Below are 21,955 nucleotides of genomic sequence, written 5' to 3'. Positions count from 1 at the left end.
AACAACCCGGGACCTCGTGTTAAAGGAATTTCTCGAAAAAACGCACTAATTAAGACGTCGCATTCCAGTGCTTCATATGAGAAGATTGCAACACTTCAGCTGTATCCAGCTGCATTTTATGACCTTATTTGGTAACAAACTCTCTTTAGTTTAAGCGCATTTCAGCTTAAATAAATTTTGAAACAACCCGGGCTCTCGTGGTAAAGGGATTTCTCGGGGAAGCGCACTAATTATGACGTAACAATCCTCGCGCCTTGGTGAATGGAAAATTTTAAGTTCCTATGCTTTATAACAGGCCTAGTTTAACAATAAGAAATTATATCATTCTTTTTTCTGAATTTGAAAAAATCAAAATCCAACATTTTTTAGCCTTTCAACATATATTATATTAATATTTTATAAATTTAAAACTTAAAATGAAGTTTGTTTTACATTTTTATTCGTTTAAACTTTATTTTTACAACAAAAACTTGCAAAAACTATACTTAAAAAAATGCTTGTAGGTCGTGCCTGTTCGATAACATCCGGGAATGTAAAATGGCGCTGATATTATAAAATCTTCAAGAAAAATCTTTTAATTTTCTGTTTGTTAATAAAATAAAAAAAGTTGGGTCCAATAAAATATTTCTGACAGTATATGACGTCACATTAGTCGTTTTGTTGAATATTTTTAACGCAGTAGAAATTCTAAAAGTTTACAGATAAAGGCACGACCGCTTTTTAATAGTAACCTAGCAAATAATTAAAAATTGCAATCTGAAGAAGTACGTTGTAACATTTACGTTGTTTATTTAAATGAGTTATCGTGAGAGTATGGGTTATATAAAAGTATTATCTTAAAAGATTATAAAAATCACGGGTTGTAGTGCATAATATTTTAATTTGCGACCATGTTTCGTCTAACGAATTTTTTAGTGACAATCTTTAAAATAAAATAACATTGCAGTATAATATAGTAATTTGAAAGCTTCTTCAGTTAATTGGTATATTAAATTAATAGTTATAAGTCAAAGGTTTTTAAAAATATGAGTATAACAAAAAAATGAAATAATCATTAGTTGTGGTGCTATATTACTTATAACTTTATAGGTAACTTCTTTTTTAATTTCTGATTATGTAACAATATTAATCGTTCGATTTATTGTAGCCAAAATATATTTTATCCTTCATGACTAATAACTTTTAACTTAATTAGGCATTTTGTTTATTTATCCTTTATTCGACCATTCGTATTTTTGGTATCTCGTGGGTTGAATTAAAGACTCTGTTAAGATACCAGATCACAATTTCTTACTCAGGGACGCTGCGATGTGGAAGCAGTGAAAGTCCAAGACAATGTAGTAAAAAAAGTCTAACGTCTTTAGTTTTGGCATTAAAAATGTTATTTTTTTGTAAATAAATTAAAAATTTTTGTTTATACAAATGCAAAAGTTACTGAAACATTTTTTTTGTATATATTTTTATCTTCGATGTGGAAAAGTCGAATGCGCGACTTAAACATAGAGTAACATCAGTTACTCCGGCCCAGTCTCGAGTTGCCTGTGTCAATTTGAGATATTATAGAACATAATTGCCCAATAATAAAGCTGCTAATTAAGTGCTGGCTCAGCAAGAGTTCACACCGTTTATAGTGCATTACTCAAGGGCGCTACAGCATGAGAGCAGTGGGGATTGAACCTACGACCTCATAGTGGTGTAGCAAGTGTTCTTATTGCTAAACATAAAAAAGTTAATAAATAGGCTTATAAATATTTTGTAGTTTTTCCTTTTTTTTAAATTAATTTTCTTAATCGTAATGTTAAAATAAGTTAATTAGATCAATAGGAAAAAAATTAAAATAAATAAATCTTGCTCGACATATAATCGGTTATAACTTCTATTTGCAATGTTGACTTAAATTTTTTTTTACGAATTTTGCAAATTTATTTGATTATTTTGTTAAAATGGCACGTGTTCTGGTTGGAGTTAAACGAGTTATTGACTATGCAGTCAAGGTTTGTATATATTTGCTTGCTTTTCACTTATAAATTAAAGTTATTTATCAAAAAATAATGCCTAATCTGCTAATAGCAACTAACCTTTTGATTGTGATTACGTAATTTCGCAATCCATTTCTTACTATTCAGTACTTGCTAAAAATTAATAAAACGAGCAGTCAAGTAGCATGCTAATAAATAAGAAAAAATTAGCAGTTTAACAACCTAGCAAATGGTCAAGGCTTAGGGACAAATTTAAAAGGTATTCTATAACTTGATTAAACAATGAAGTAAAATTGTAGCGAATTATTCATTTTAATTATTAAAAACATTCTTTAGTGGTTAGTTGATACAAGAATATAAAATTCTGGCTAATTCTTACGGAAATTAACTCTGAATTTAAGTAATGTCTAAATCCATGTTTATTAAGTGGCGTCCGTTCAGCAGAACGGAATTGCCTAACTGTTTTTTAAAACGAACATTTGCACTTAATAAAAAGCAGAAATAATCGTTGAAAAAATAATTCAATACCAGAAAAACGAGGTTAGAGTTCCCATGTGAAAAGAGTTGTTAAATAACCTGCAAATTCGATAAACAAGTTATAGTTAAAAGCATTGGAACTCATTGTTAAAATAGGGAGGAAAAATACGCCAAAGCTTGACAGCAAATAAATAACAATTCAATTTCGAATCAACATCAAAAACTGTTTGTTTATAAAATTAAAAGTTAGCTTATGTGGATTTATCCAAAATAAGCTACAAAATGTTTAAAATATTGTTTAGATTCGAGTAAAACCGGACAAAACAGGGGTTGTTACTGAAGGAGTCAAACATTCCATGAACCCATTCGACGAAATTGCTGTCGAGGAAGCTTTAAGATTAAGGGAAAAGAAAGCGGTCAGCGAAGTTGTTGCTGTTACTTGTGGACCCACTCAATCCCAGGTTAATATTTTCTTAAAATAGCAATATTTTTTATATATATCTTTATCCTCGATGTGGGAAGGTTGAAAAGCGCAACCCAAACTTGAAATTACATTAGTTACCCCGACCCAGTCTCGAGTTGCCTTTAGCAATTTGGAATATTAGTGATTATAACTGCCCGGTAATTATGCTGCTGATTAAGTGCTGGTGGCTCAGCAGGAGTTTATACGGTTTATAGGACCTTACTTAAGGACGCTACAGCATGAGGGCAGTGGGGATCAGATCCAGGACCTCTTATAGTGAAGCCAAGTGTTCTGACCACTATTCGACATTAAGTTGCTTCAGTTGTTTTTAATTTTAAAACTTAAAAATTTATGACATTTATATTAATGTCAACTTAAAGGAAACCCTGAGAACAGCCCTAGCAATGGGAGCAGACCGAGGTATCCATGTTGAAGTTAATGGAAAGGATTATGAATCAATGGGACCACTACATGTGAGTTAAACAAGTGGTTGTTAAAAAACTTTGATTTTTTCATTAACCATATTAATTATCGAACACATATTTGAGATACCTAATAAATATACTGGAACAAAATTGTATATATCAAACGATTTCTTAAATGAATTAATATGGTTTTAATTGTCAATGTATATTTATATTTTACAGGACATGCAGTATTTTTTTGTATATATCTTTATCCTCGATGTGGGAAAGTCGAATGCGAAACATAGAGTAACATCAGTTACTCCGACCTAGTCTCGAGTTGCCTTTGGCAGTTTGGATATTATTGATTATAATTGCTCGATAATTAGGCTGCTGATTAAGTATTGGCTCAGCAGGAGTTCATACTGTTTATAACTCCTTACTCAAGGGCGCTACAGTATCAGACCAGTGGGGATTGAACCCACGACCTCATGTGTTGTGTGGCAAGTGTTCTTACCACTACACCATGCTGCCCAATTATAATACCTAGACATGAATTTGTGTTTAAACCTTGAACTAATAAGTTAATTTGTATTTTAAGGTATCTAAAATCTTAGCCAAGCTAGCAGAGCAGGAAAAAGCTGATTTAGTGATATTAGGAAAGCAAGCAATTGATGGGGATTGCAACCAAACTGCGCAAATGACTGCAGCAATATTGGACTGGCCACAGGTATGAGATGGTTGGTTATGTGTTCAATTTGTCCTAAAATTGCCAAGGGTAACTTGACTTTAAATGACTAACAGAATCATAATTTTTATGCGGCCCCTATCTAATTTTTAATTAATTTAAACACCTTTATATATAGATAGAGTTAAAACCTCATTACTGATGTTCTATTTTAATTGCTTTTTATTTTTATTCAAATTGTTGTTGACAATTTAAAATAAGCCATAAATCTGGGTAACACTTAAAGGCGGGGTAAAGGGAAAACTGGGAGAAAGGGAAACTCTGAAAGTAAAGGAGGGGCAAAAGGGAAAGTATTTTGCAGTCATTTTTACTAAGCCGAAGAAATTATCAACGCTAGAACCTCTCCTCCCCTTCTTTTAGGGCTTTCCTTCCTCCCTGTCTTCTCTTCAACCCCACATTTTAGTATTGCCCATAAATTGTTTTTATCCAAATTTTAGGGTACATTTGCATCAGAAGTTAAGTTAGAAGGATCCAAGTTAACGGTTGTTCGTGAAGTTGATGGAGGGTTGGAGACCGTCGAACTTAAAATGCCGGCTGTGGTCTCAAGTGATCTTAGACTTAATGAACCTAGATATGCAACTCTACCTAATATTATGGTCAGTTAAACTAATATTATATAAGGTTTATCACGATTAATTTGTACAAACACTGTGTAATTATACAGTTTTTATGAGGTGAATATATAGAGTGGTAAGGTCAGCAAAACCAACATTAATTATATAGCTTAAATTGGTTGTACAACACCACTGAAATTATAAAAATCATAAGCTAATTAATATACAAATATTATCCCGTATCTTATTTTATATGATAATATGCAATGTGGAAAGCTAACATAATTGATTGGTGTCAAATATATATGTATAATATTTTTACAGAAAGCAAAGAAGAAAAAAGTAGCAAAAATGTCTGCTGCTGATTTGGGGGTCGATTTAAGTTCAAAATTACAAGTATTAGAAGTGGTAGATCCCCCACAAAGAGAAGCGGGGATTAAAGTTGAAAATGTGGAAGATTTAGTCGGAAAATTAAAAGAAAGTGGAGTTATATAAAAACTTTTTTGCAATTAATTTAAAGGTTGTTGTGCTAATAAATAAAAATTTAATTTATAGATAATATGAACTGGTTTATTTTTTTGCCTATTTAGAAGTTTTTAAATGAAATTAGTGCAATTTATATTAACTACAATCTACCCACTCCATTCTACTAAGGTTACAAAAATCACTTTACTAAAGTTATAATTTAATTAGGTTATTAAAACTCAATGTGAAATGGATATTGTTTGCTCTTAGTTGAGTTAAGATAGGGACAATATCTGTACCCATTTTCCAAGTTAATTAACTCTTGTATTTCATCATTTGTAAGTGAAAAGTCGAAAATCTTCATATTAGCTCGAATGTGATCTATTTTTCCTGCTTTTGAGATTACAATTAATCCTCTATCTAAATGCCATCTTAACAGAACCTGGACAGGTGATTTGTTGTGTTTTTCAGCAATTTTATGAACAACTTTATGGTCTAATAATGTCGGTGCATCGTTCTTTCGAACTTGGCCACCTAAACACCGAAAAGAAGTCACAGCTACGTTATTTTTCTTGCAAAATTCAATCAATTTAACCTGGGGTAGGTAAGGATGGCATTCAAATTGATTGATAACTGGTTTAATGCGACAATTGTCCAACACAGATTGAACTTGTTCACTGTTAAAATTTGAAACTCCAATTGATTTTGTTAACTTAAGTTCCACACATTCCTCCATTCCTTTCCAGGTTTCAGATGGATCCAAATCATCAAAACATATGTCACCATTGCTGTCCAACTGGCACTTATTAGAAACAATATCTCCATCCACTGGCATTTGACTTATAGGTGAATGGACTAGATATAAATCAAGATAATCGAGTCCTAATTTTGTTAGGCTTTCCTTAAGTGCAGGGACAACCAAGTTAGGTCTATTGCATGTATTTGGCAGTTTAGTAACAATAAACAGTTCTTCCCTTTGAATATTTAACTCTGAAATGACATCTTTAATCGCCTTGCCTATCTCTACTTCGTTGTCATAGAAATACGCGGTGTCAATGTGTCTATAACCTTCCTTTATCGCGTTCTTAACGGAGGTATAAGCTTCGTTTTCCTTAGCCCGCCATGTACCAAGACCCAAGACCGGGCAATCGACTCCGTTGTTTAGCTTAAAAGTTGGGATTATTAAAGACATACTTGTATATTAAACTTAATTAATCTGTAGTTAAATTAGATCAGTTTGTAGTTAGTTATTTGACATGTGGTCAAGTTTATTGTTTACATAAGACAGTAGTTATAACGAAAATGTGGGAAATTTAAAATCCAACATTTTCTATGCAAATTATATAAAACGTGATTATTTTTTCTTTAAACAAATAATAATAAACAAAAATATTTTATAAATATTATTATTAACAAATATTTTGACATTTATTTCCGGGCAGAACTAATAGGATGATGTTATTTAATGGCAATTTGCAAGCATTTGTTTACATTTATTTTGTTATGTGGGAAGTTACATCTGGGTATTACATGTTTTAAAGAGGCTTGAAAAGACATTTAAATGATGTAAATAATAAATCTTGTGATTCTAAAGATAAAACTTGCTTTATATAAGCTGTAAGTGGTAATAATCTAAGTACATTTCTTTAATAGATTAAAAAGAAAAGTGATATATAGAACTTTGTTTTTAATCCATGTTGTTTACAATTTGTCTGTTTGTAGATTAATTTATTGACATATTCTGCAATATTTTTAAGCCATATTGGTGTTTAATAAATAATACCGTTAAACATATTAACTAAGAATTATTGAATTACCAGAAATGGATAAAAAAATCCTAATTGTATTTGATTTTGACAACACAATTATTGATGAAAATTGTGATATTACTGCTTTCAATTTAATTAAAAATCAAGAAGAAAGATTAAAGTTATGGAACTCCAGATGTGAAGGGCAATGGACTGAATTTATGAACACAATTTTAAATCAGTTGCATTTAAATAATGTCAAGAAAAATGATTTAAAAACAGCTTTAGGGTTGGTTAAACTGGTGACTGGTATGCAAGAATTATTTGCACTTATACAAAATAATTCTAACTTGTATCATTGTGTTATTATATCGGATGCTAATACTTGGTTTATTAATGTTATATTAGAAAAATATGGAATCAAAAATTTACCTAAACAAGTTATTTCAAATAAAGGTGTATTTGATAATAGTGGAAAGTTAGTTGTTATACCATGCCATCAACATACTCATAATGAATGCCCTGTTAATATGTGTAAGGGAATTTTGTTGGATGAATTTAGGAAATCATCTGATGTAAAATACGATCATGTATGTTATATTGGTGATGGGGGCAATGATTTTTGTCCTTGTGCAAATTTAGCAAAAAGTGATTTAGTTTGCGCAAGAGAAGATTTTGCTTTGCATAACAAAATTATGAAATTAAATAAAAATGGGAGTAATGGTTTAAATGCACCTGTGTTAATTTGGAATTCTGCATTTGAAATTATAAAAAAATTGGATATATTTAACTAGACTTATGATTCTTATTACACTGTACTTTTATATTATCTAAAATATTGAATTGAAACTATAAACCATTTTTCATATACTGTTACTCTTTATGTTGGTTTCTATAATTTTGCAGTGTTATAGTTTTTAATTTATGTTTATATTTGTAGGTTTAAGTCCATCTTAGGGTAGGTGTTATATTAAAACAACTAAAATGAATAAAAGTTTGTTTATATTTGATTGCTCACAAACTATCACCTCCACTTTGATGTATCCTAAGGTGATGGACTTAGTTGAAGATGTTGAGTTAAATAAAAGGTAAATTTAAATTATTATGTACACTAGTATAACCAATTTATAATCTTTCTACATATATATATTTCATATTTTTTTGTATATATATTTATACTCGATGTGGGAAGGTCGAATGCGCGACTTAAACATAGAGTAACATCAGTTACTCCGACCCAGTCTCGAGTTGCCTGTGGCAGTTTGGGATATTATAGATAATAATTGCCCGATAATTATGCTGCTAATTAAGTGCTGGCTCAGCAGGAGTTCACACCGTTTATAGCGCCCTACTAAAGGGCGCCACAGCATGAGAGCTGTGGGGATTGAACCCACGACCTCATGGTGGTGTAGCAAGTGTTCTTACCACTACACCACGCTGCCGGTTTTTGCATGAAAGTTTTTTCTTTATAAAATTACCAATAGTTTCAACTAAAATTTTGATATTGCAATTTTTTTTAAATGTATTTTACTTTAATATAAGGTAATGATACCAGAATGTACTTGTTGTTTTTAAATTAATTTTAATATTCTAGGTTTATGAATGTTGTTGATGAACTACAAAGATTTTCACTCATTAATGAAGCTTTAAAGTATTTACAACAACGAAATATCGGAAGAGAATTGGTTGACAAAAAACTTAAAGAAATAGGATTTATAAACGGCATGAAGGAGTTATTGCAATATATCGGGGAAAATTCTGCCAGATTTGATTGCATTATTCTGTCAGATGGGAATGATTGGTTCATAGAGTCTTGTTTAAAAAATATCGGTTGTGACCAAATCCCTAAAAAGATTATCACAAATAGAGCAATATTTGATGAAAATGACCGATTTGTGACCATTGAGCCATGCCACAGTCATAACCATGACTCATGTCTCGCTAATTTGTGTAAGGGGATTTTATTGAATGAGCACATTCAAAATTCAAAGCAAAAATATTCTAGATTATTTTATGTTGGAGATGGGGGAAATGATTATTGTCCATGCTCGCAATTAAGCTCACACGATGTCGCATTTGCTCGTCATGGTTACGAGTTACATAAAAAGTTGACAACACCCCCAACAAGTCAACCAATCAAATGTGAGGTAGTGGTTTGGAAAAATGGCTTCGATATTATCGACAAAATTAAAACTTTTAACTAAAATTAGAAATTATAAGTACAAAGATATTATTTTATTCTAGTGCAATTTTATTAAACACAATCATTTTATCATCTCAATAAATACACAAAATTTTTTATATAAAACATTTTAAATATTTTTACACAATTTATGCACTTTTAAATACACTAGCCTTTTACCTTATCTTGTTGATTGCAATCTTACCTATTTAATACATGTTACTGCACTTCTTGTATGCAATTTTAGAGATTATAAATTTGTATTAATGCTTGTTCATTATTTTAACTTTTTAAAACAATCATTTTATTATTTACACATTGTAAGAAATATTATTGACCTAGAATTTATATATCATGCCTCTATTTATATATGTTATCGTTTTAAATTATATTATTTAATCATAATAATACTACTATTGCACTACTATAACGTATTTGTATGTTTAACTCTTAATCATTTTACTAATATCTTTATATTAAAAATTGCTTTTTTTTAACAAGAGCGTTAAAATTTTGAATATGCTTTGCTGTGCCCTTAATAACACTTAATATTTCGAAATATTTTTAAAGATTTATTAATAATTATATTTTTATTTTAATCAGAATTATTTCATTTATAACAGGTTCTAAGGTTTTTAAATCATGGGTTGTATAAGTCAAAATGAATTTTTAAATGGTTGTCAATCTTTTCAACAACTTTCTAACAACCTTAATGACAAATGGAAATTATGTTATCACGAAGACTCCGTTTATTTGATGAGAAAATTTATGAAAATGTTTAAAAACGAAGATTTGTGCATATTTGAATGCCATGTTATATACAGTGAAAGTTATGCCTGTCCTGTGTTCTATTTTCTGCCATTTTCAATCGATGGGAAAATGTTAACATTAGAAAAATGCTGGAATTTAATAAGTAATTCTCATAAACATTTAGTTGAAGCAAATAATGTAAAATGGTCTTTTATGACACAAACCGAACACCCAATCCAACTAAGACCATTCTATCATTTACATCCTTGCCATACTAAAGATTTTATGAAAAACGTTCAAAATTTAACAACTAAAAACCCACTTAATTATATAATATCTTGGTTGAGTACTGTGCTTCAAGTTTTAGAATTAGATTTTCCATTGGAAGCTTATTGTAAATTGCTTAAAAATGAATAATTTATAAATAATGTTATATTTTTTATTTAGGTTTAATAGCCTTATGTGATCATGACTTTAAGAAATATTTTATTAAAAACTGCGACAAGAAAATTTATCGCAACCAATGTGATAAGAAATGTGTCCACAATTCACCATTTTAATTCAACTTTACAACATCAAAATAAAGCCAAATTGTTCCTTCCAAATCACGCTTGTATAAGACTTCTTTCCACTGAGAATACAGACACCAAACATACAGATGATTCTACTAATAAAGATGAGAAAAGCAGTGAGGATATTAAACAAGAAATCTTGGATTTTTCACTTGATTTTGTACATGAGCATGGTTGGAGTAGAAAAGCATTGTCATGTGGGGCCGTTGAGGCTGGGTATAGTGGGGTAACTGAGGGGATGTTTAAAAACGGGGGCGATGATCTTGTATTGTATTTTGTAAAAAAATGTAACCAACAACTTGACATCTATTTAAAAGAAAAAGTCAAAGAAATCGAAGAAAGTGGAAAAAAACTTAAAATATCTGAGTTCATGCGCGATGCACTTGAATTTAGACTTCGAATGATTATCCCTTATATTGACTCCTGGCCACAAGCATCCCCCATGCTGCTGAAACCAAGTGTTGGCAGACAAAGTGTACAAGAACTAACAAATATGATCGATAACATCTGGTTTTATGCTGGTGATAAATCAGCTGATTTTAACTGGTACACTAAGAGAGGTTTGTTGGGTAAAGTTTATATGAGCACACAGCTTGTCATGTTAACTGATCAGTCCCCGGATTTTGAGAAAACTTGGGATTTTTTGGATAGAAGGTAAATATATCAAGTTTTTTTTATATATACATCTTTATCCTCGATGTGGAAAGGTGAAGTGCGCAATTAAAACATAAAGTAACATCAGTTACTCCAACCCATTCTTGAGTTGCCTGTGGCAGTTTGGGTATAATATAGATTATATTTGCCCAATAACTTTGCTGCTGATTAAGTATTGGCTTAGCAGGAGTTTGTGTCATTTATAGCGCCTTACTGTCATTTATAGTGCCTTAAGGCGCTACAGCATGAGAGCAGTAGGAATTAAACCAACAACCTCATGTGGTATAGCAAGTGTTCTTACCACTACACCACACTGCCAGTGAAATTGCATTTACTTAGTGAATAGTTATTCTAGTTATTTATGTATTGTTATAAAAATTTAATGATTTTCTAGTTCAAATGTTTACTATACTTTTACTGTATTGAATTTCTGTAATATTTTAAATTTTGATCCGTTGTTTTAAATTTTAGGATAACGGACATAAACTCAATTGGCAAATTTATGAGCAATGCCCAAGCAACAAGCACCGTAGCTTTTGATGTTGCTTGCGAGGGTTTAAATATTTTGAAAACCTCACTTGGATTTTTTGACAAAAAGCGATAAATTTACATTTGTACTAAAAACCATGCAAGAAGTTCTTAAACTTTGTGTTTGTAAAAAAATAACTTTTGAACTTCTGTTATTCGTTTATTAATTTTTATTTAAGTTCGTGTTGTGAGAGTCTTTAATTTTGGTAAATTAATTTCACTGCCTATAATTCTGTAATAATAAATAAAATACAACTCATTTTTTCTAATATATATAATTTGCTTTTAAAAAGTTCATTGAATTTTCATAATTTTACAATGCCAATAAATATTTACTACAACGCTAAAATAAATGCACAACAAAGAAGAAAAAAACTAATTATATATCTAAAGGTATGGGATAAAAAAAATGAATTGAATTTTGCAAAAACAAGTAAAGTTTGGTCACAATATAGGGCATTATGTAAAGACAAATACAGTTTTAATTCTTAATTCAAAAATTCATCATTTTTATGAATATAATAAAATATTAGTGCATATCATTTTTATCCTAACATCAACTCAGGTGAGTCCAAACTCCTCTAAAATACTCCGTGTTGCATCAGCTTCTTGGTTCTCCTCCTGAAGTGCATCAGCATTTTCCACAGCTCTTAAAACTTTATTCTTGGATGATTCTTGTATCTCTCCAGCAAGTAAGAACTCATCCAATATAAAGTAAGCTTTCTCAAAGTTAAATATAATGTCAAGTTCACACACACTGCCAAAGTATTTGTCCAGAATCTCAACATAGCGATGGATCACTTCTAGTGAAAGTAATTCGTTGTCACTATCTTCTATAGCACAGCAGAAGAATAAAGAAGCATATCTCTTGTACACAACCTTGTTAAAAAAATTAAAGTTTCAACCATACTTAGTGTTTAATAGACAACCTTTTAAATCTTATTATTTTCCTAGTAAAAAAAGAGTCAGTTTAACTATGTTACTATCAAATAGGTATACAGGACCACAAAAACACATTTAAAAGTAAAACAGAACTGTTGCTAAAACAGAACTGTTGAGGTCATGGGTTTGATCCCCACTAGCATGCTGTAGCGCTCTTGAGTAATGCGCTATGAACGGTATAAACTCCTGCTGAGCCAGCAGCTTATTATTATCGGGCAATTATGATCTATAATATCTCAAAACAGCAAACACAACTCTAGACTGGGTAGCAGTAACTCACGTTACTCTATGTTTAGGTCGTAAACCTTCCCACATCGAGGATAAAGATATATAAAAAAATGTATATATTTTTAAATTTGATATTGTTTAATCTATTTTATTGTTCAACACAATAACAAACTAACATGGGCATTCTTAAACAGTACAATATCAAGTAATTACAATTTTATTGTAAATACAACTAAAGCTTTACCTTAAAATCTTTCCAATCTAGAAAATTGCACATTTTCGGTCGTCTTGTCAGAATCATGCTGACCAATTCTCGAGTTATTTTCTTTCGTTCTTTATCATCGATTGCGTAAAACCATTTCTGTAATCTAACCTTGCCTTGCCGACTGAATAGCAGCATAAATTTCATCATATTGCACGGTTTTAGTTAGAAAACTTAAAAAACAAAAACACCCTAAAAGTTGTTATTTTAATTCCAACACATCAGACCGGGGCAAACACTTTTTTATTTTACCTGTTTTTATTTTAAGTTTTAAATAAATTACAGTTGCATATTGTTTGTTAAATTTTTAATACATTAATTTTAAAATACATATTAATATATTTTTTGCTATAAATAAGTTTTTATTGTTAATTAATTTGGTTTTGTAATTAAATAATTATTTAAAGTGTTTACCCAAATTCAGGGTTGTCATTTTAAATTCAAATAACGTTTCCCAATAAAAAAACATTTTTTTCTGTTAATAAAGTATTATTTTTTATTTAATAAAATATCATTTTTTATATGTAAAAGCCTTTTAAATATTTTATAACTACTTATAATTGATAGCTACTAGATCCAACACCATCTTTTATTTAAATTTATTTTTTTAAATTTTTTAATTAGATTTCCATTTTAGTTTGTACATATAATTAAGCAAAACATTTTCCTTGAAATGGGGTTTTCAAATCTCTTTCTAATTAAGTTGTTCAAAATGTAAGCACAAACAATATAGTTCATAAGGTTTACGTTAACCTAAAACCACTTCCTTTTTCGAACAAAAGATATTTATGAAATATTACACACTGCTTGAACATTGCTTGGCAAACTAATTTCTACCACAAAACTTTTACATTTACCTTACTAACCTTTTCAGTTTTGATTACCATTCTTAAAATATCACAATCTCAAATTTCATAGCAAATTACTTCAGTAATGTCACGTGACCCTTTTGTTTTTAGTTTATGATATCATATTCTGCTATATAATTAAACGTATGGGAAATATTATAAGTTGTAGTTTAAGCCAGTGAGTTTGCAACTTATACAAATCATGGATAGATATCAGGTATTTTTACAAAAAAATATTCTTTCATCATTTAAAATTTAAAATCTAAATCTATTTATTTATTTTTAGCGTTTATTAGAAGTCAACAGACTCAAAACACAAGTAGGGCTATTCTAATTAAAATACAATTTATTAATCAATTAATTTTTTTAACTTTAAATGCAAACTATTATAAATTTTGTTTATTTTTTGTTAGTTAGCTGAAGCTGAAGCCGAACGAGATGCATTGGTTTCAAGATTACGGTCACGTGGTTACCAATACAATGTTTCTACCTTAAGAAAACCATCAGTAAGTTAACCCAACGAAAAAAAATTAAAGTCATAATTTAAATACTAGGCTATTTATATTGATTTTAAAGTACATAAGGGATTGGTTTTGGTGTCTAATAATATTGATTAGTATACTTTTAAATAAAATATAAAATATTTGTAAACTCTAATTGTCTAAGGGAGCAGTTTATAAGCTTTATAGCTGGCAACACTGCTCTCATGCTGTAGCGCCCTTGAGTAAGGCATTATAAACGGTGTGAACTCCTGCTGATCCAGCACTTAATCAGCAGCATAATTACCGGGCAATTATAATCTATAATATCCCAAACTGCCACAGGCAACTAGAGACTGGGTCGGAGTAACTGATGTTACTCTATGTTTACGTCGCGCATTCGACTTTCCCACATCGAGAATAAAGATATATACCCCCAAAACAAAAAAAAACTTACATTACGTTCAAGATAAACCAAATGAAAATCGAAAGCATGCGTGAAGCAATTATCAACACTTGGGGCGACATAGAGCAGGCAGAGAGGGATTACAGGTTTAAGTGCGCTAGATTGGAAGCAAGGGTAATATAAACCTATCTTTAAAATTATTTGTATCTTAAATTTGTAGTAATTAAAATACAAAAATTAACAATTTAGTGTGAAGTTACACTTTTATATACTTTTTAAACTTGGAACACCATTTTAGCCCATAAATTATTTTTAAATTAAGTTTTATATTTCATTTAGAACGCTGTTTATCGGGACAATTTGTATTTTTTCCAAGATCATACCAGTTCAAAACGGTATTATTGATAAACAATGAGCATTATAATGAACGTAGAATTTGTTTTAATTGTGTTTTGATTGTCTCGTAATAAACATTTTATTTTATTGCTATAAAAAACAAAACTGTTGTTTAAATTTTTTTATTGAAACAAAATACGAAAAAGTACAAAAAACAATATTAAAACAATTTTAACCAAAAATTTCACTGGCGCTAGGTGATGACAGAGAGCAATAAGTTTTGCATTCATCTAAAAAAAAGAATTATTGTGCTTTAACGTAGACAATTGTTACAAACAAACAAGGGATTGTTACGTAGACAATAGTGCTCATCACGAAGTAGTGTGTATAGTCCCTGTAGAACACAGGGCAACAAACTAAACACACTGCCAAATCATGGCACTTGAGTTGTAACTTAATTAACATTTTATTTAATTTAACCCAAACATTTTTTAACCATATATTAATCTAGTCATTGTCTAATCGCATTATTAACTTGTGACGTAACAAAGACCATTTTTTGCTAATATTCTGAACAGTTGATACAAAGCCTACCGACACCTGTCAGTTCATTTCCTCCGTTAATAATTACCATTGTCTGTAAATATGACGTCACAGTGTGTGTAAGGGCACAGAGGGACGGCAGAAAGATGGTCAAGAGCTCTGCTTTGTTACAAAGAGCCATTAAACATCAATCATAGCCGTCCAACCGCATTTAAAAAATAAAAACTTTAAAACATTAAATCCTGCACTTTGTGATAGAAGCCACAACCAAAAAGACCTTAAAAAAGTCATGTAATACGCGAAATTATTAAAGTTTAACTTAAAGAACCAATTTCTACCCTTTAGTTACAGAAGGCAGATCAAAAAGGCTTTCAAAAAACCTTTTGTAAACATGAATTTATGGGACCTTATTAACGAAAAAAATCTTGGACTCGAGGGTTGTTGTTGGTTTCCGATGACGTGGGGCAGCCAGGGTAGACCCTGTTAAGTGAATACAGGGCGCTAACTTGCTATCACTGCCAAACATCATTCGAATATTTAAAACTCTTGCTTTTATACAGGATTTTGGGATATTTAGTTTTAACAAAAAGCCAAGTTTCTGGATTTGAAAACAAAGAAAACTGTTTTTTTTTTTAACTTTAAATCTGACAACCACTTTTTCTTGGATAAAGTTATTAAACCACAATATTTTATACCAAATCTTTAAAGCCATTACAACACTATCTATTATTAGGGATTCAAATCTAGTTGTATTGGGTTCTATTTCTATAGTTTTTATAAAGTTTTGTTGTTAGTATTTCGTCTCTATGTGGCAGGCAATATAGACCCTGTTATAATAAGCACAGGGCGCTAACTTGCGATCACTGCCAGTTTGAAACAAATAAAAAAACTTGAGTTACAATTTATCATAACTTACCAACACAAAATGGTCCTTTACAAATCTTAATAAACCACTTCAGTCTTTGGTGCCTTTAAAATGTCTACTATAATTGTTTTAAATTTAAAGGCCAAATATTAAATGTTATCCATGGTATAGTTATTTCTATATAATATTTCAATTAATATTTCCGAATTAAACTTTGATAACCTAATTTCCTAAACTCCAACAATATTCGATATTCCAACACTGCATATAACGCTCATATCCTATGCTGAAAGCATGTGCCCTCTATATAGCAGGCAGGGTAAACCCTTTGCAATTAATTAAAGGGCCTAACTTGCATGTACTGCCACATTTCGGCACATTGTTAACTAAAAAACTGCCACATTTCGGTACATTGTTAACTAAAAAACTGCCACATTTCGGTACATTGTTAACTAAAAAACTGCCACATTTCGGCACATATTAACTCTAACTAAAAATTAAAAGTTAATTTTAAAATAAAATGGACCTTATTGTTATTTTAATTCTAAATTTTTCATTTTAATCAATTAGTATATGTATAAAGCTAGCTTATAACACATATTCCTACATTTAATTATGCATAGCACTAAAAGGGTTTTTTTCACTTTTTTTTCTGTATAATTATAACAATATACAAATGCAATAACACTAGATTGTCAATCGCATTCTAACTGGGCACAAATTTTCGAGCCTCGCCTTGCGGTCACGTGACCCCGGTATAGGAAGATATGACGTCATATATCTTTTTAATTAGCGTGGGTGGAGGTAAAGCTAGAATGCTTGTTAGGAAATGAGAGTAAAGGCCTGGCTTTAAATAAAATAAACTCTTCTAATTGGAAACATTTAAAGTCTTATAAAAGATGATAATAAATTGAATTTTTAAAATATTAACCAATTGACATTTTTTAAATTTTGTTTTTTGTTTACTTTCATTTTAAAAATCCGTTTATGAATGCAAATATTTAAAGTTTAAAAAACTCGTTATATCGCATTTAACTAACCTTGTAACGTCGAAATTTATGACGTCATCTCGTCGTTTTTACGGTCCAAAGTTTATAGCAACTGGTGGGCCCTGTTACAAAATAAAAGTTTAATGATTAGTTTAAATGCCTGCATGTCACTGCATTATAACTGTAAATAGAAGTATGTGTAAACAACGGTATCAGGTAACCTGCTCTAAATTGCTCAATAATTAACATGTGACATGGTATAAGTGTATTGACAGCTAGGTTGACATTATTCACGCTTAAGTTGGGTAAACATTAGGTCGATAATCACCAATTTTGGCCGAGAGTCAACAAATCATAAACACATTACATTAAACGTGTAAAAAGACCCTATTAGAAATAAAAATTTAACCGAAGTACAAATATTGTTAAGATTCAAATTTTTAAAAAACTGTTAAAGATTACAAAATGTTAAACTAAAATCTTTTATGTATATATTATACTGTATGGGGTTTAAAGCATCTTATCTCTATGTACTGTTATAATATTACCACGAACTAATAACAGCTGAACAAGCAGTTGCGCTGTTGCTAATTAAAGTCAAACGACTTTATACCTTACTTTGATTTATTTTGACCTAAACGATGCAATTATTACGTATTGATGACGTCACTTGTGCTTAACGGGGTAGTGAGGTAACAGCTGTTTCGTGATGATGACGTCACAAACAATGACGTCACTTAAACAGCCTGCTACGATAGCTCACTGCCAAGTCAAGACACAGCAAAATGAAGATGTTTTTAAAATTATTATTTTTATTCAGTAATGTTGTAATATTTAGGTTGTAAAGCTTAGCTAACCTTATCTATTACAATAACCTATATATACCCATCACGTAATTCCAAACACTAGCTCTCTAATTTCTCCTCACAGTATAATTACTTAATTTCTGTACATAAACGACAATGTTAATTAAACGCATATAGCAACGTGGCGCTCGATCGACTACAAATGTCGAATTCCGTCAATTGTTGGTTGGCTTTCACACGTACCAGTTTCAGTTTTTAATAACCTTTGTATTGGTGCAGTTACAATATTTTTGTCGGTGCAACTTTGGCTAATTATGAATAATTTTAACCTTTATTGCTGAGTTCTATTTGAAACAACGTTGGTCTATATTCAAATTTTGATTCGAATTGCGGATTAAACCATTTAAAACTTTGCCTAACTGCTTCTAAAGGCTCCAAGTCTTAGTTTTACTGACTTTTAACGAATAAAAAGATCGCCATTTTCTCTTATCTTGTAAGTTAACTTTTTATTAATTTTAGAAGATTTAACTTTAAGTAAATCTTGTTTTTTTGGAGTTATGTTTATTAAACTACCTCCCCCACCATTCAACATTTAACGCTTCTTGATCTAACTTCCTAAACGCACAGATAATTCTAATTCTTCGCTCATAATTTCCACTTAATCGGTGATTGTTCTTCGTCGATTGTTCGGTTGTGACGAAACAATCGGAACCACGTGTTACTACAGTTATCACCCAGTGGGTCGGTTGCTTAGCAACAACAACACCAGGGCCTACGTCATAGCTTAGCGACCTGAGAAAAACAGAAACCAAATCGCTGCGTACGCCTCGAACGCGATGGACTTTTGTCAACACGGGTGCGGCGACGTCGCGTGTTTAGCCCTATGACGTCACAATACCCGAGATTTCTCACGAGTTAGCTATTGTGACGGAACAGAACTTTCACTACAGCGATGAAACTTGAAACGTGCCCGAGCGATCAATTTTAATCGTCATAAAGGTTTATTTGTGACGTGATAAGACATGTTCGATGAAGTCTCGACTCGCCGGTCGCTAAGGTTGCTGATAAATAAAACTTTGTTGTCCTGGTAATAATTAACTAATTAGTAAATTTCAAACAATTAATTAACAACCGATTTTACGGTCACGTGGTTAAAAAATTTATTATTTTTAATTGTCATAACTAAGGTTAAAGTCCTTTTTTTTGTTTGTGTCGTAATAGTACGGTTATATAACGTCATAATGCATCGCAAAAGTAGGCAAAACTAGAATGCTGATTGTTCGATTCGAGCTACTTCGATTCCAGTTTCGAATTCACGTTTTAGTAAACCTTTTATTGAGTCATGACATATTAATTATGACGTCATATTGGCTATATTATAATTATACTAACTAGTCGCATAAACGTCTAAAAATGTTTTTTTTTAATAATTAGCGATATTTACAGGTAAAATTATTAATTAACGCTTGTTTCAATCAACTAATTAACCCCTTTTTGCTTAAAAACGATGTTAAGAATAAAATAAGATAGTTTTCCTGCTATTAGCTGGATTATATTCGATGTAAACATATGTTGTCAGCGTATTATCGGGTTCCAAGTAATTATAAACACAATTACGGATGGCTTATTGCAGACCAATTCCTGTTTAAAAACGAGAAATTGTCTCTTAATTATACCAATTTAAATAAGACATTTATAGTTTTAATTATAAAAAATGGTTGGTAGATATCAAAAGCTAATTAAAAGTTTAAAATTTTGTTTTTTTTGTTAATTTTTTCTTAAATTTTTGACGAAAATTCAAGAGATTTCCGTGGTAGTATACTAAGCAGTTGTCCTTAAGATAATAAAACAACTAGCTAACTACACTGCCTCAGAATCGCTCGCAAGTTTTTCAATTTCCTAATTTTTGTGATTTTTAAAATCTAATTATTAAACCGCATTCCACAGAGTGCTACAAGTCTTGTTAATTTAAATATTTATGACGTCATAGAACTCAATATTGACGCCACAAATCTTAAATAAAGTAAATGCTAATAATTTTTGACAAGAAATTTAATTTAACTTAAGTACCTACAATGAAATACAATTTAACCAAGTTTAAACTTACTGTTCCACTCTTATGGTTTGTATATGGGAAGAACTAACAACCCGTAAACTTTGATTTCCTTTATTTAACCACATTCTAAACATTTTATAACATTGTGGTAGCTACATTTACATTAATTTATCAGTTTAAATAAAAGTTGTTCTTGTATATACCTTGAAACTTAACCGTTAAATTGTTTATTACGTCACAGTACGTTGACCTAGCCTTCGCTAAACTAACTTTATTTAAACAATCGTCGATTATTTACTTGGGTCTGGTACGAAGCTAAACAAGAATGATATCTAACTCTAAATTGTCGCTCGCTTTTATATGAGACCATTGACGGATATCAGACCATACAGAGAAAAAACGGTCGATGTGACGTCATAATATCAAATGTGGGAGCGATTATCTTTCTTTATTAATTTAACAATGGAATTAATTATTCGAGACAAGGCAAGTTGGGACTAAGTTGTTGGGGAAATGAATTAGGTTTTTTTCTGGAATTAACTAATTTAAACTGGGGATTAAGTTGGGATGTAATCAAATAACGGATATTATTTAATCAAGAATATTTAATTCCATTTTATGAAACTCATATAAATTGTAACAATCTTTAAAATTTATTAAAAATTTTGAACTAAACATTTTTTATAGCGAAAAAAGCGAAAATTTTTACATAAGATTCTGTAATTTTTAATTTCGTTTGTATTTTGTTTAATTCCGAAACGAAAAGTGACTTCACAAAATTTTATCTAGTTATAACGACGTTTTTTGACCTTACTATTGTACACCTTTCGGTTTATGCATAAATTATAACCCAATTAAAAATACCAAGAACTTATAAAAAATCCCCTTATGCAAATGAGTTTTAAATTTCACCTTGACCAATATTTAGTTTGGTATATTTTAAAAACCAATAAAAACACCAATTTAGATATAACCTAACAAAAACTGATTTAAATAATCAAATTAATTCTATATTTTAAACAATATCATATTTCATTAAATTAAACATAAATTAGAAAGCTATATTTAAACATGGCCTCTTATAATTATATATTTTCCAAGTAAAAATACCCAATAACGGTCTCAGCAACAGAGTTGTCACCAACGGTTGTGTTTGCTCTGAACAAATACAAAGGGCAAGTCTGCGCGAGGCCTCACCAGGTCTTCTAGGTTGGGACTAGCCCGGCAATAAACCTTCATGTTTGTTAAAGTTATTTGCAACTTTGTCGGAATGCGAAACGGTTTAAAATAACACTTTAAAAACGGTCATATTTTATATACTAAAAATCTGCAACTAATTTACTTTTATTTATACGCTTGATAGAGATAGCGCCTTTACCGGACTATTACGTCATAAAGCTCAAGTGTTACATCACAGACACGTTTATCGAACAACGATTGAAGCTCAATTTGCTGATGGCGTTTACGGTAAGCAAAAATGTGGTTTAACCCTTTAAAAACGACATGTTTATTCGTCTAACTCACTTAACATACGGTTTAAAACGTTCTCGTCGGTATAGAGGCACACGAGCTTTAATTAAACGTAATTTAAATACCTAATTACGTATTTGAACGCTCGGTGGGAGACAAAATATTGCCACAAATTTATTTGAACATTGACGCCGATAAATT

General features: G+C 30.5%; 7 protein-coding genes across 7 annotated transcripts; 5 read left to right on the top strand and 2 right to left on the bottom strand.

Annotated features, from left to right (window-relative positions):
* Nucleotides 1-1,869: 1,869 nt before the first annotated feature.
* On the top strand, nucleotides 1,870-5,180 carry LOC145751846 (electron transfer flavoprotein subunit beta-like). The gene is made up of 6 exons (XM_082567966.1): nucleotides 1,870-1,994; nucleotides 2,759-2,917; nucleotides 3,300-3,392; nucleotides 3,925-4,053; nucleotides 4,509-4,667; nucleotides 4,950-5,180. Exons 1-6 carry the CDS (start codon nucleotides 1,944-1,946, stop codon nucleotides 5,118-5,120), a joined length of 762 nt encoding a protein of 253 aa, XP_082424092.1. The 5' UTR covers nucleotides 1,870-1,943; the 3' UTR covers nucleotides 5,121-5,180.
* Nucleotides 4,287-6,327, bottom strand: LOC145751844 (1,5-anhydro-D-fructose reductase-like). The gene has a single exon (XM_082567965.1). It carries the CDS (start codon nucleotides 6,280-6,282, stop codon nucleotides 5,323-5,325), a length of 960 nt encoding a protein of 319 aa, XP_082424091.1. The 5' UTR covers nucleotides 6,283-6,327; the 3' UTR covers nucleotides 4,287-5,322.
* Nucleotides 6,328-6,811: 484 nt separating this feature from the next.
* Nucleotides 6,812-7,778, top strand: LOC145753791 (pyridoxal phosphate phosphatase PHOSPHO2-like). The gene has a single exon (XM_082570238.1). The coding sequence runs from the start codon at nucleotides 6,913-6,915 to the stop codon at nucleotides 7,630-7,632; it is 720 nt and encodes a 239-aa protein (XP_082426364.1). The 5' UTR covers nucleotides 6,812-6,912; the 3' UTR covers nucleotides 7,633-7,778.
* Nucleotides 7,779-7,796: 18 nt separating this feature from the next.
* On the top strand, nucleotides 7,797-9,242 carry LOC145753789 (pyridoxal phosphate phosphatase PHOSPHO2-like). Its single transcript, XM_082570236.1, has 2 exons — nucleotides 7,797-7,926; nucleotides 8,433-9,242. The coding sequence occupies exons 1-2, from the start codon at nucleotides 7,823-7,825 to the stop codon at nucleotides 9,040-9,042; spliced, it is 714 nt and encodes a 237-aa protein (XP_082426362.1). The 5' UTR covers nucleotides 7,797-7,822; the 3' UTR covers nucleotides 9,043-9,242.
* A 981-nt stretch (nucleotides 9,243-10,223) lies between these two features.
* On the top strand, nucleotides 10,224-11,885 carry LOC145753788 (ubiquinone biosynthesis protein COQ9, mitochondrial-like). The gene is made up of 2 exons (XM_082570235.1): nucleotides 10,224-10,996; nucleotides 11,468-11,885. Exons 1-2 carry the CDS (start codon nucleotides 10,239-10,241, stop codon nucleotides 11,598-11,600), a joined length of 891 nt encoding a protein of 296 aa, XP_082426361.1. The 5' UTR covers nucleotides 10,224-10,238; the 3' UTR covers nucleotides 11,601-11,885.
* Nucleotides 11,787-13,168, bottom strand: LOC145753790 (AP-1 complex subunit sigma-2-like). The gene is made up of 2 exons (XM_082570237.1): nucleotides 12,939-13,168; nucleotides 11,787-12,403 (listed from the first exon to the last, which is right to left on the bottom strand). Exons 1-2 carry the CDS (start codon nucleotides 13,104-13,106, stop codon nucleotides 12,086-12,088), a joined length of 486 nt encoding a protein of 161 aa, XP_082426363.1. The 5' UTR covers nucleotides 13,107-13,168; the 3' UTR covers nucleotides 11,787-12,085.
* A 784-nt stretch (nucleotides 13,169-13,952) lies between these two features.
* On the top strand, nucleotides 13,953-15,183 carry LOC145753096 (uncharacterized). The gene is made up of 5 exons (XM_082569487.1): nucleotides 13,953-14,021; nucleotides 14,091-14,123; nucleotides 14,218-14,310; nucleotides 14,753-14,863; nucleotides 15,029-15,183. Exons 1-5 carry the CDS (start codon nucleotides 14,007-14,009, stop codon nucleotides 15,092-15,094), a joined length of 318 nt encoding a protein of 105 aa, XP_082425613.1. The 5' UTR covers nucleotides 13,953-14,006; the 3' UTR covers nucleotides 15,095-15,183.
* Nucleotides 15,184-21,955: the final 6,772 nt, after the last annotated feature.

This window comes from Corella eumyota, chromosome 5, assembly GCF_963082875.1.
Source record: "Corella eumyota chromosome 5, kaCorEumy4.1, whole genome shotgun sequence".
Lineage (NCBI taxonomy): Eukaryota > Metazoa > Chordata > Ascidiacea > Phlebobranchia > Corellidae > Corella > Corella eumyota.
Note: the sequence above shows the minus strand (reverse complement) of the source record. Positions and strands in the feature narration are given on the sequence as shown.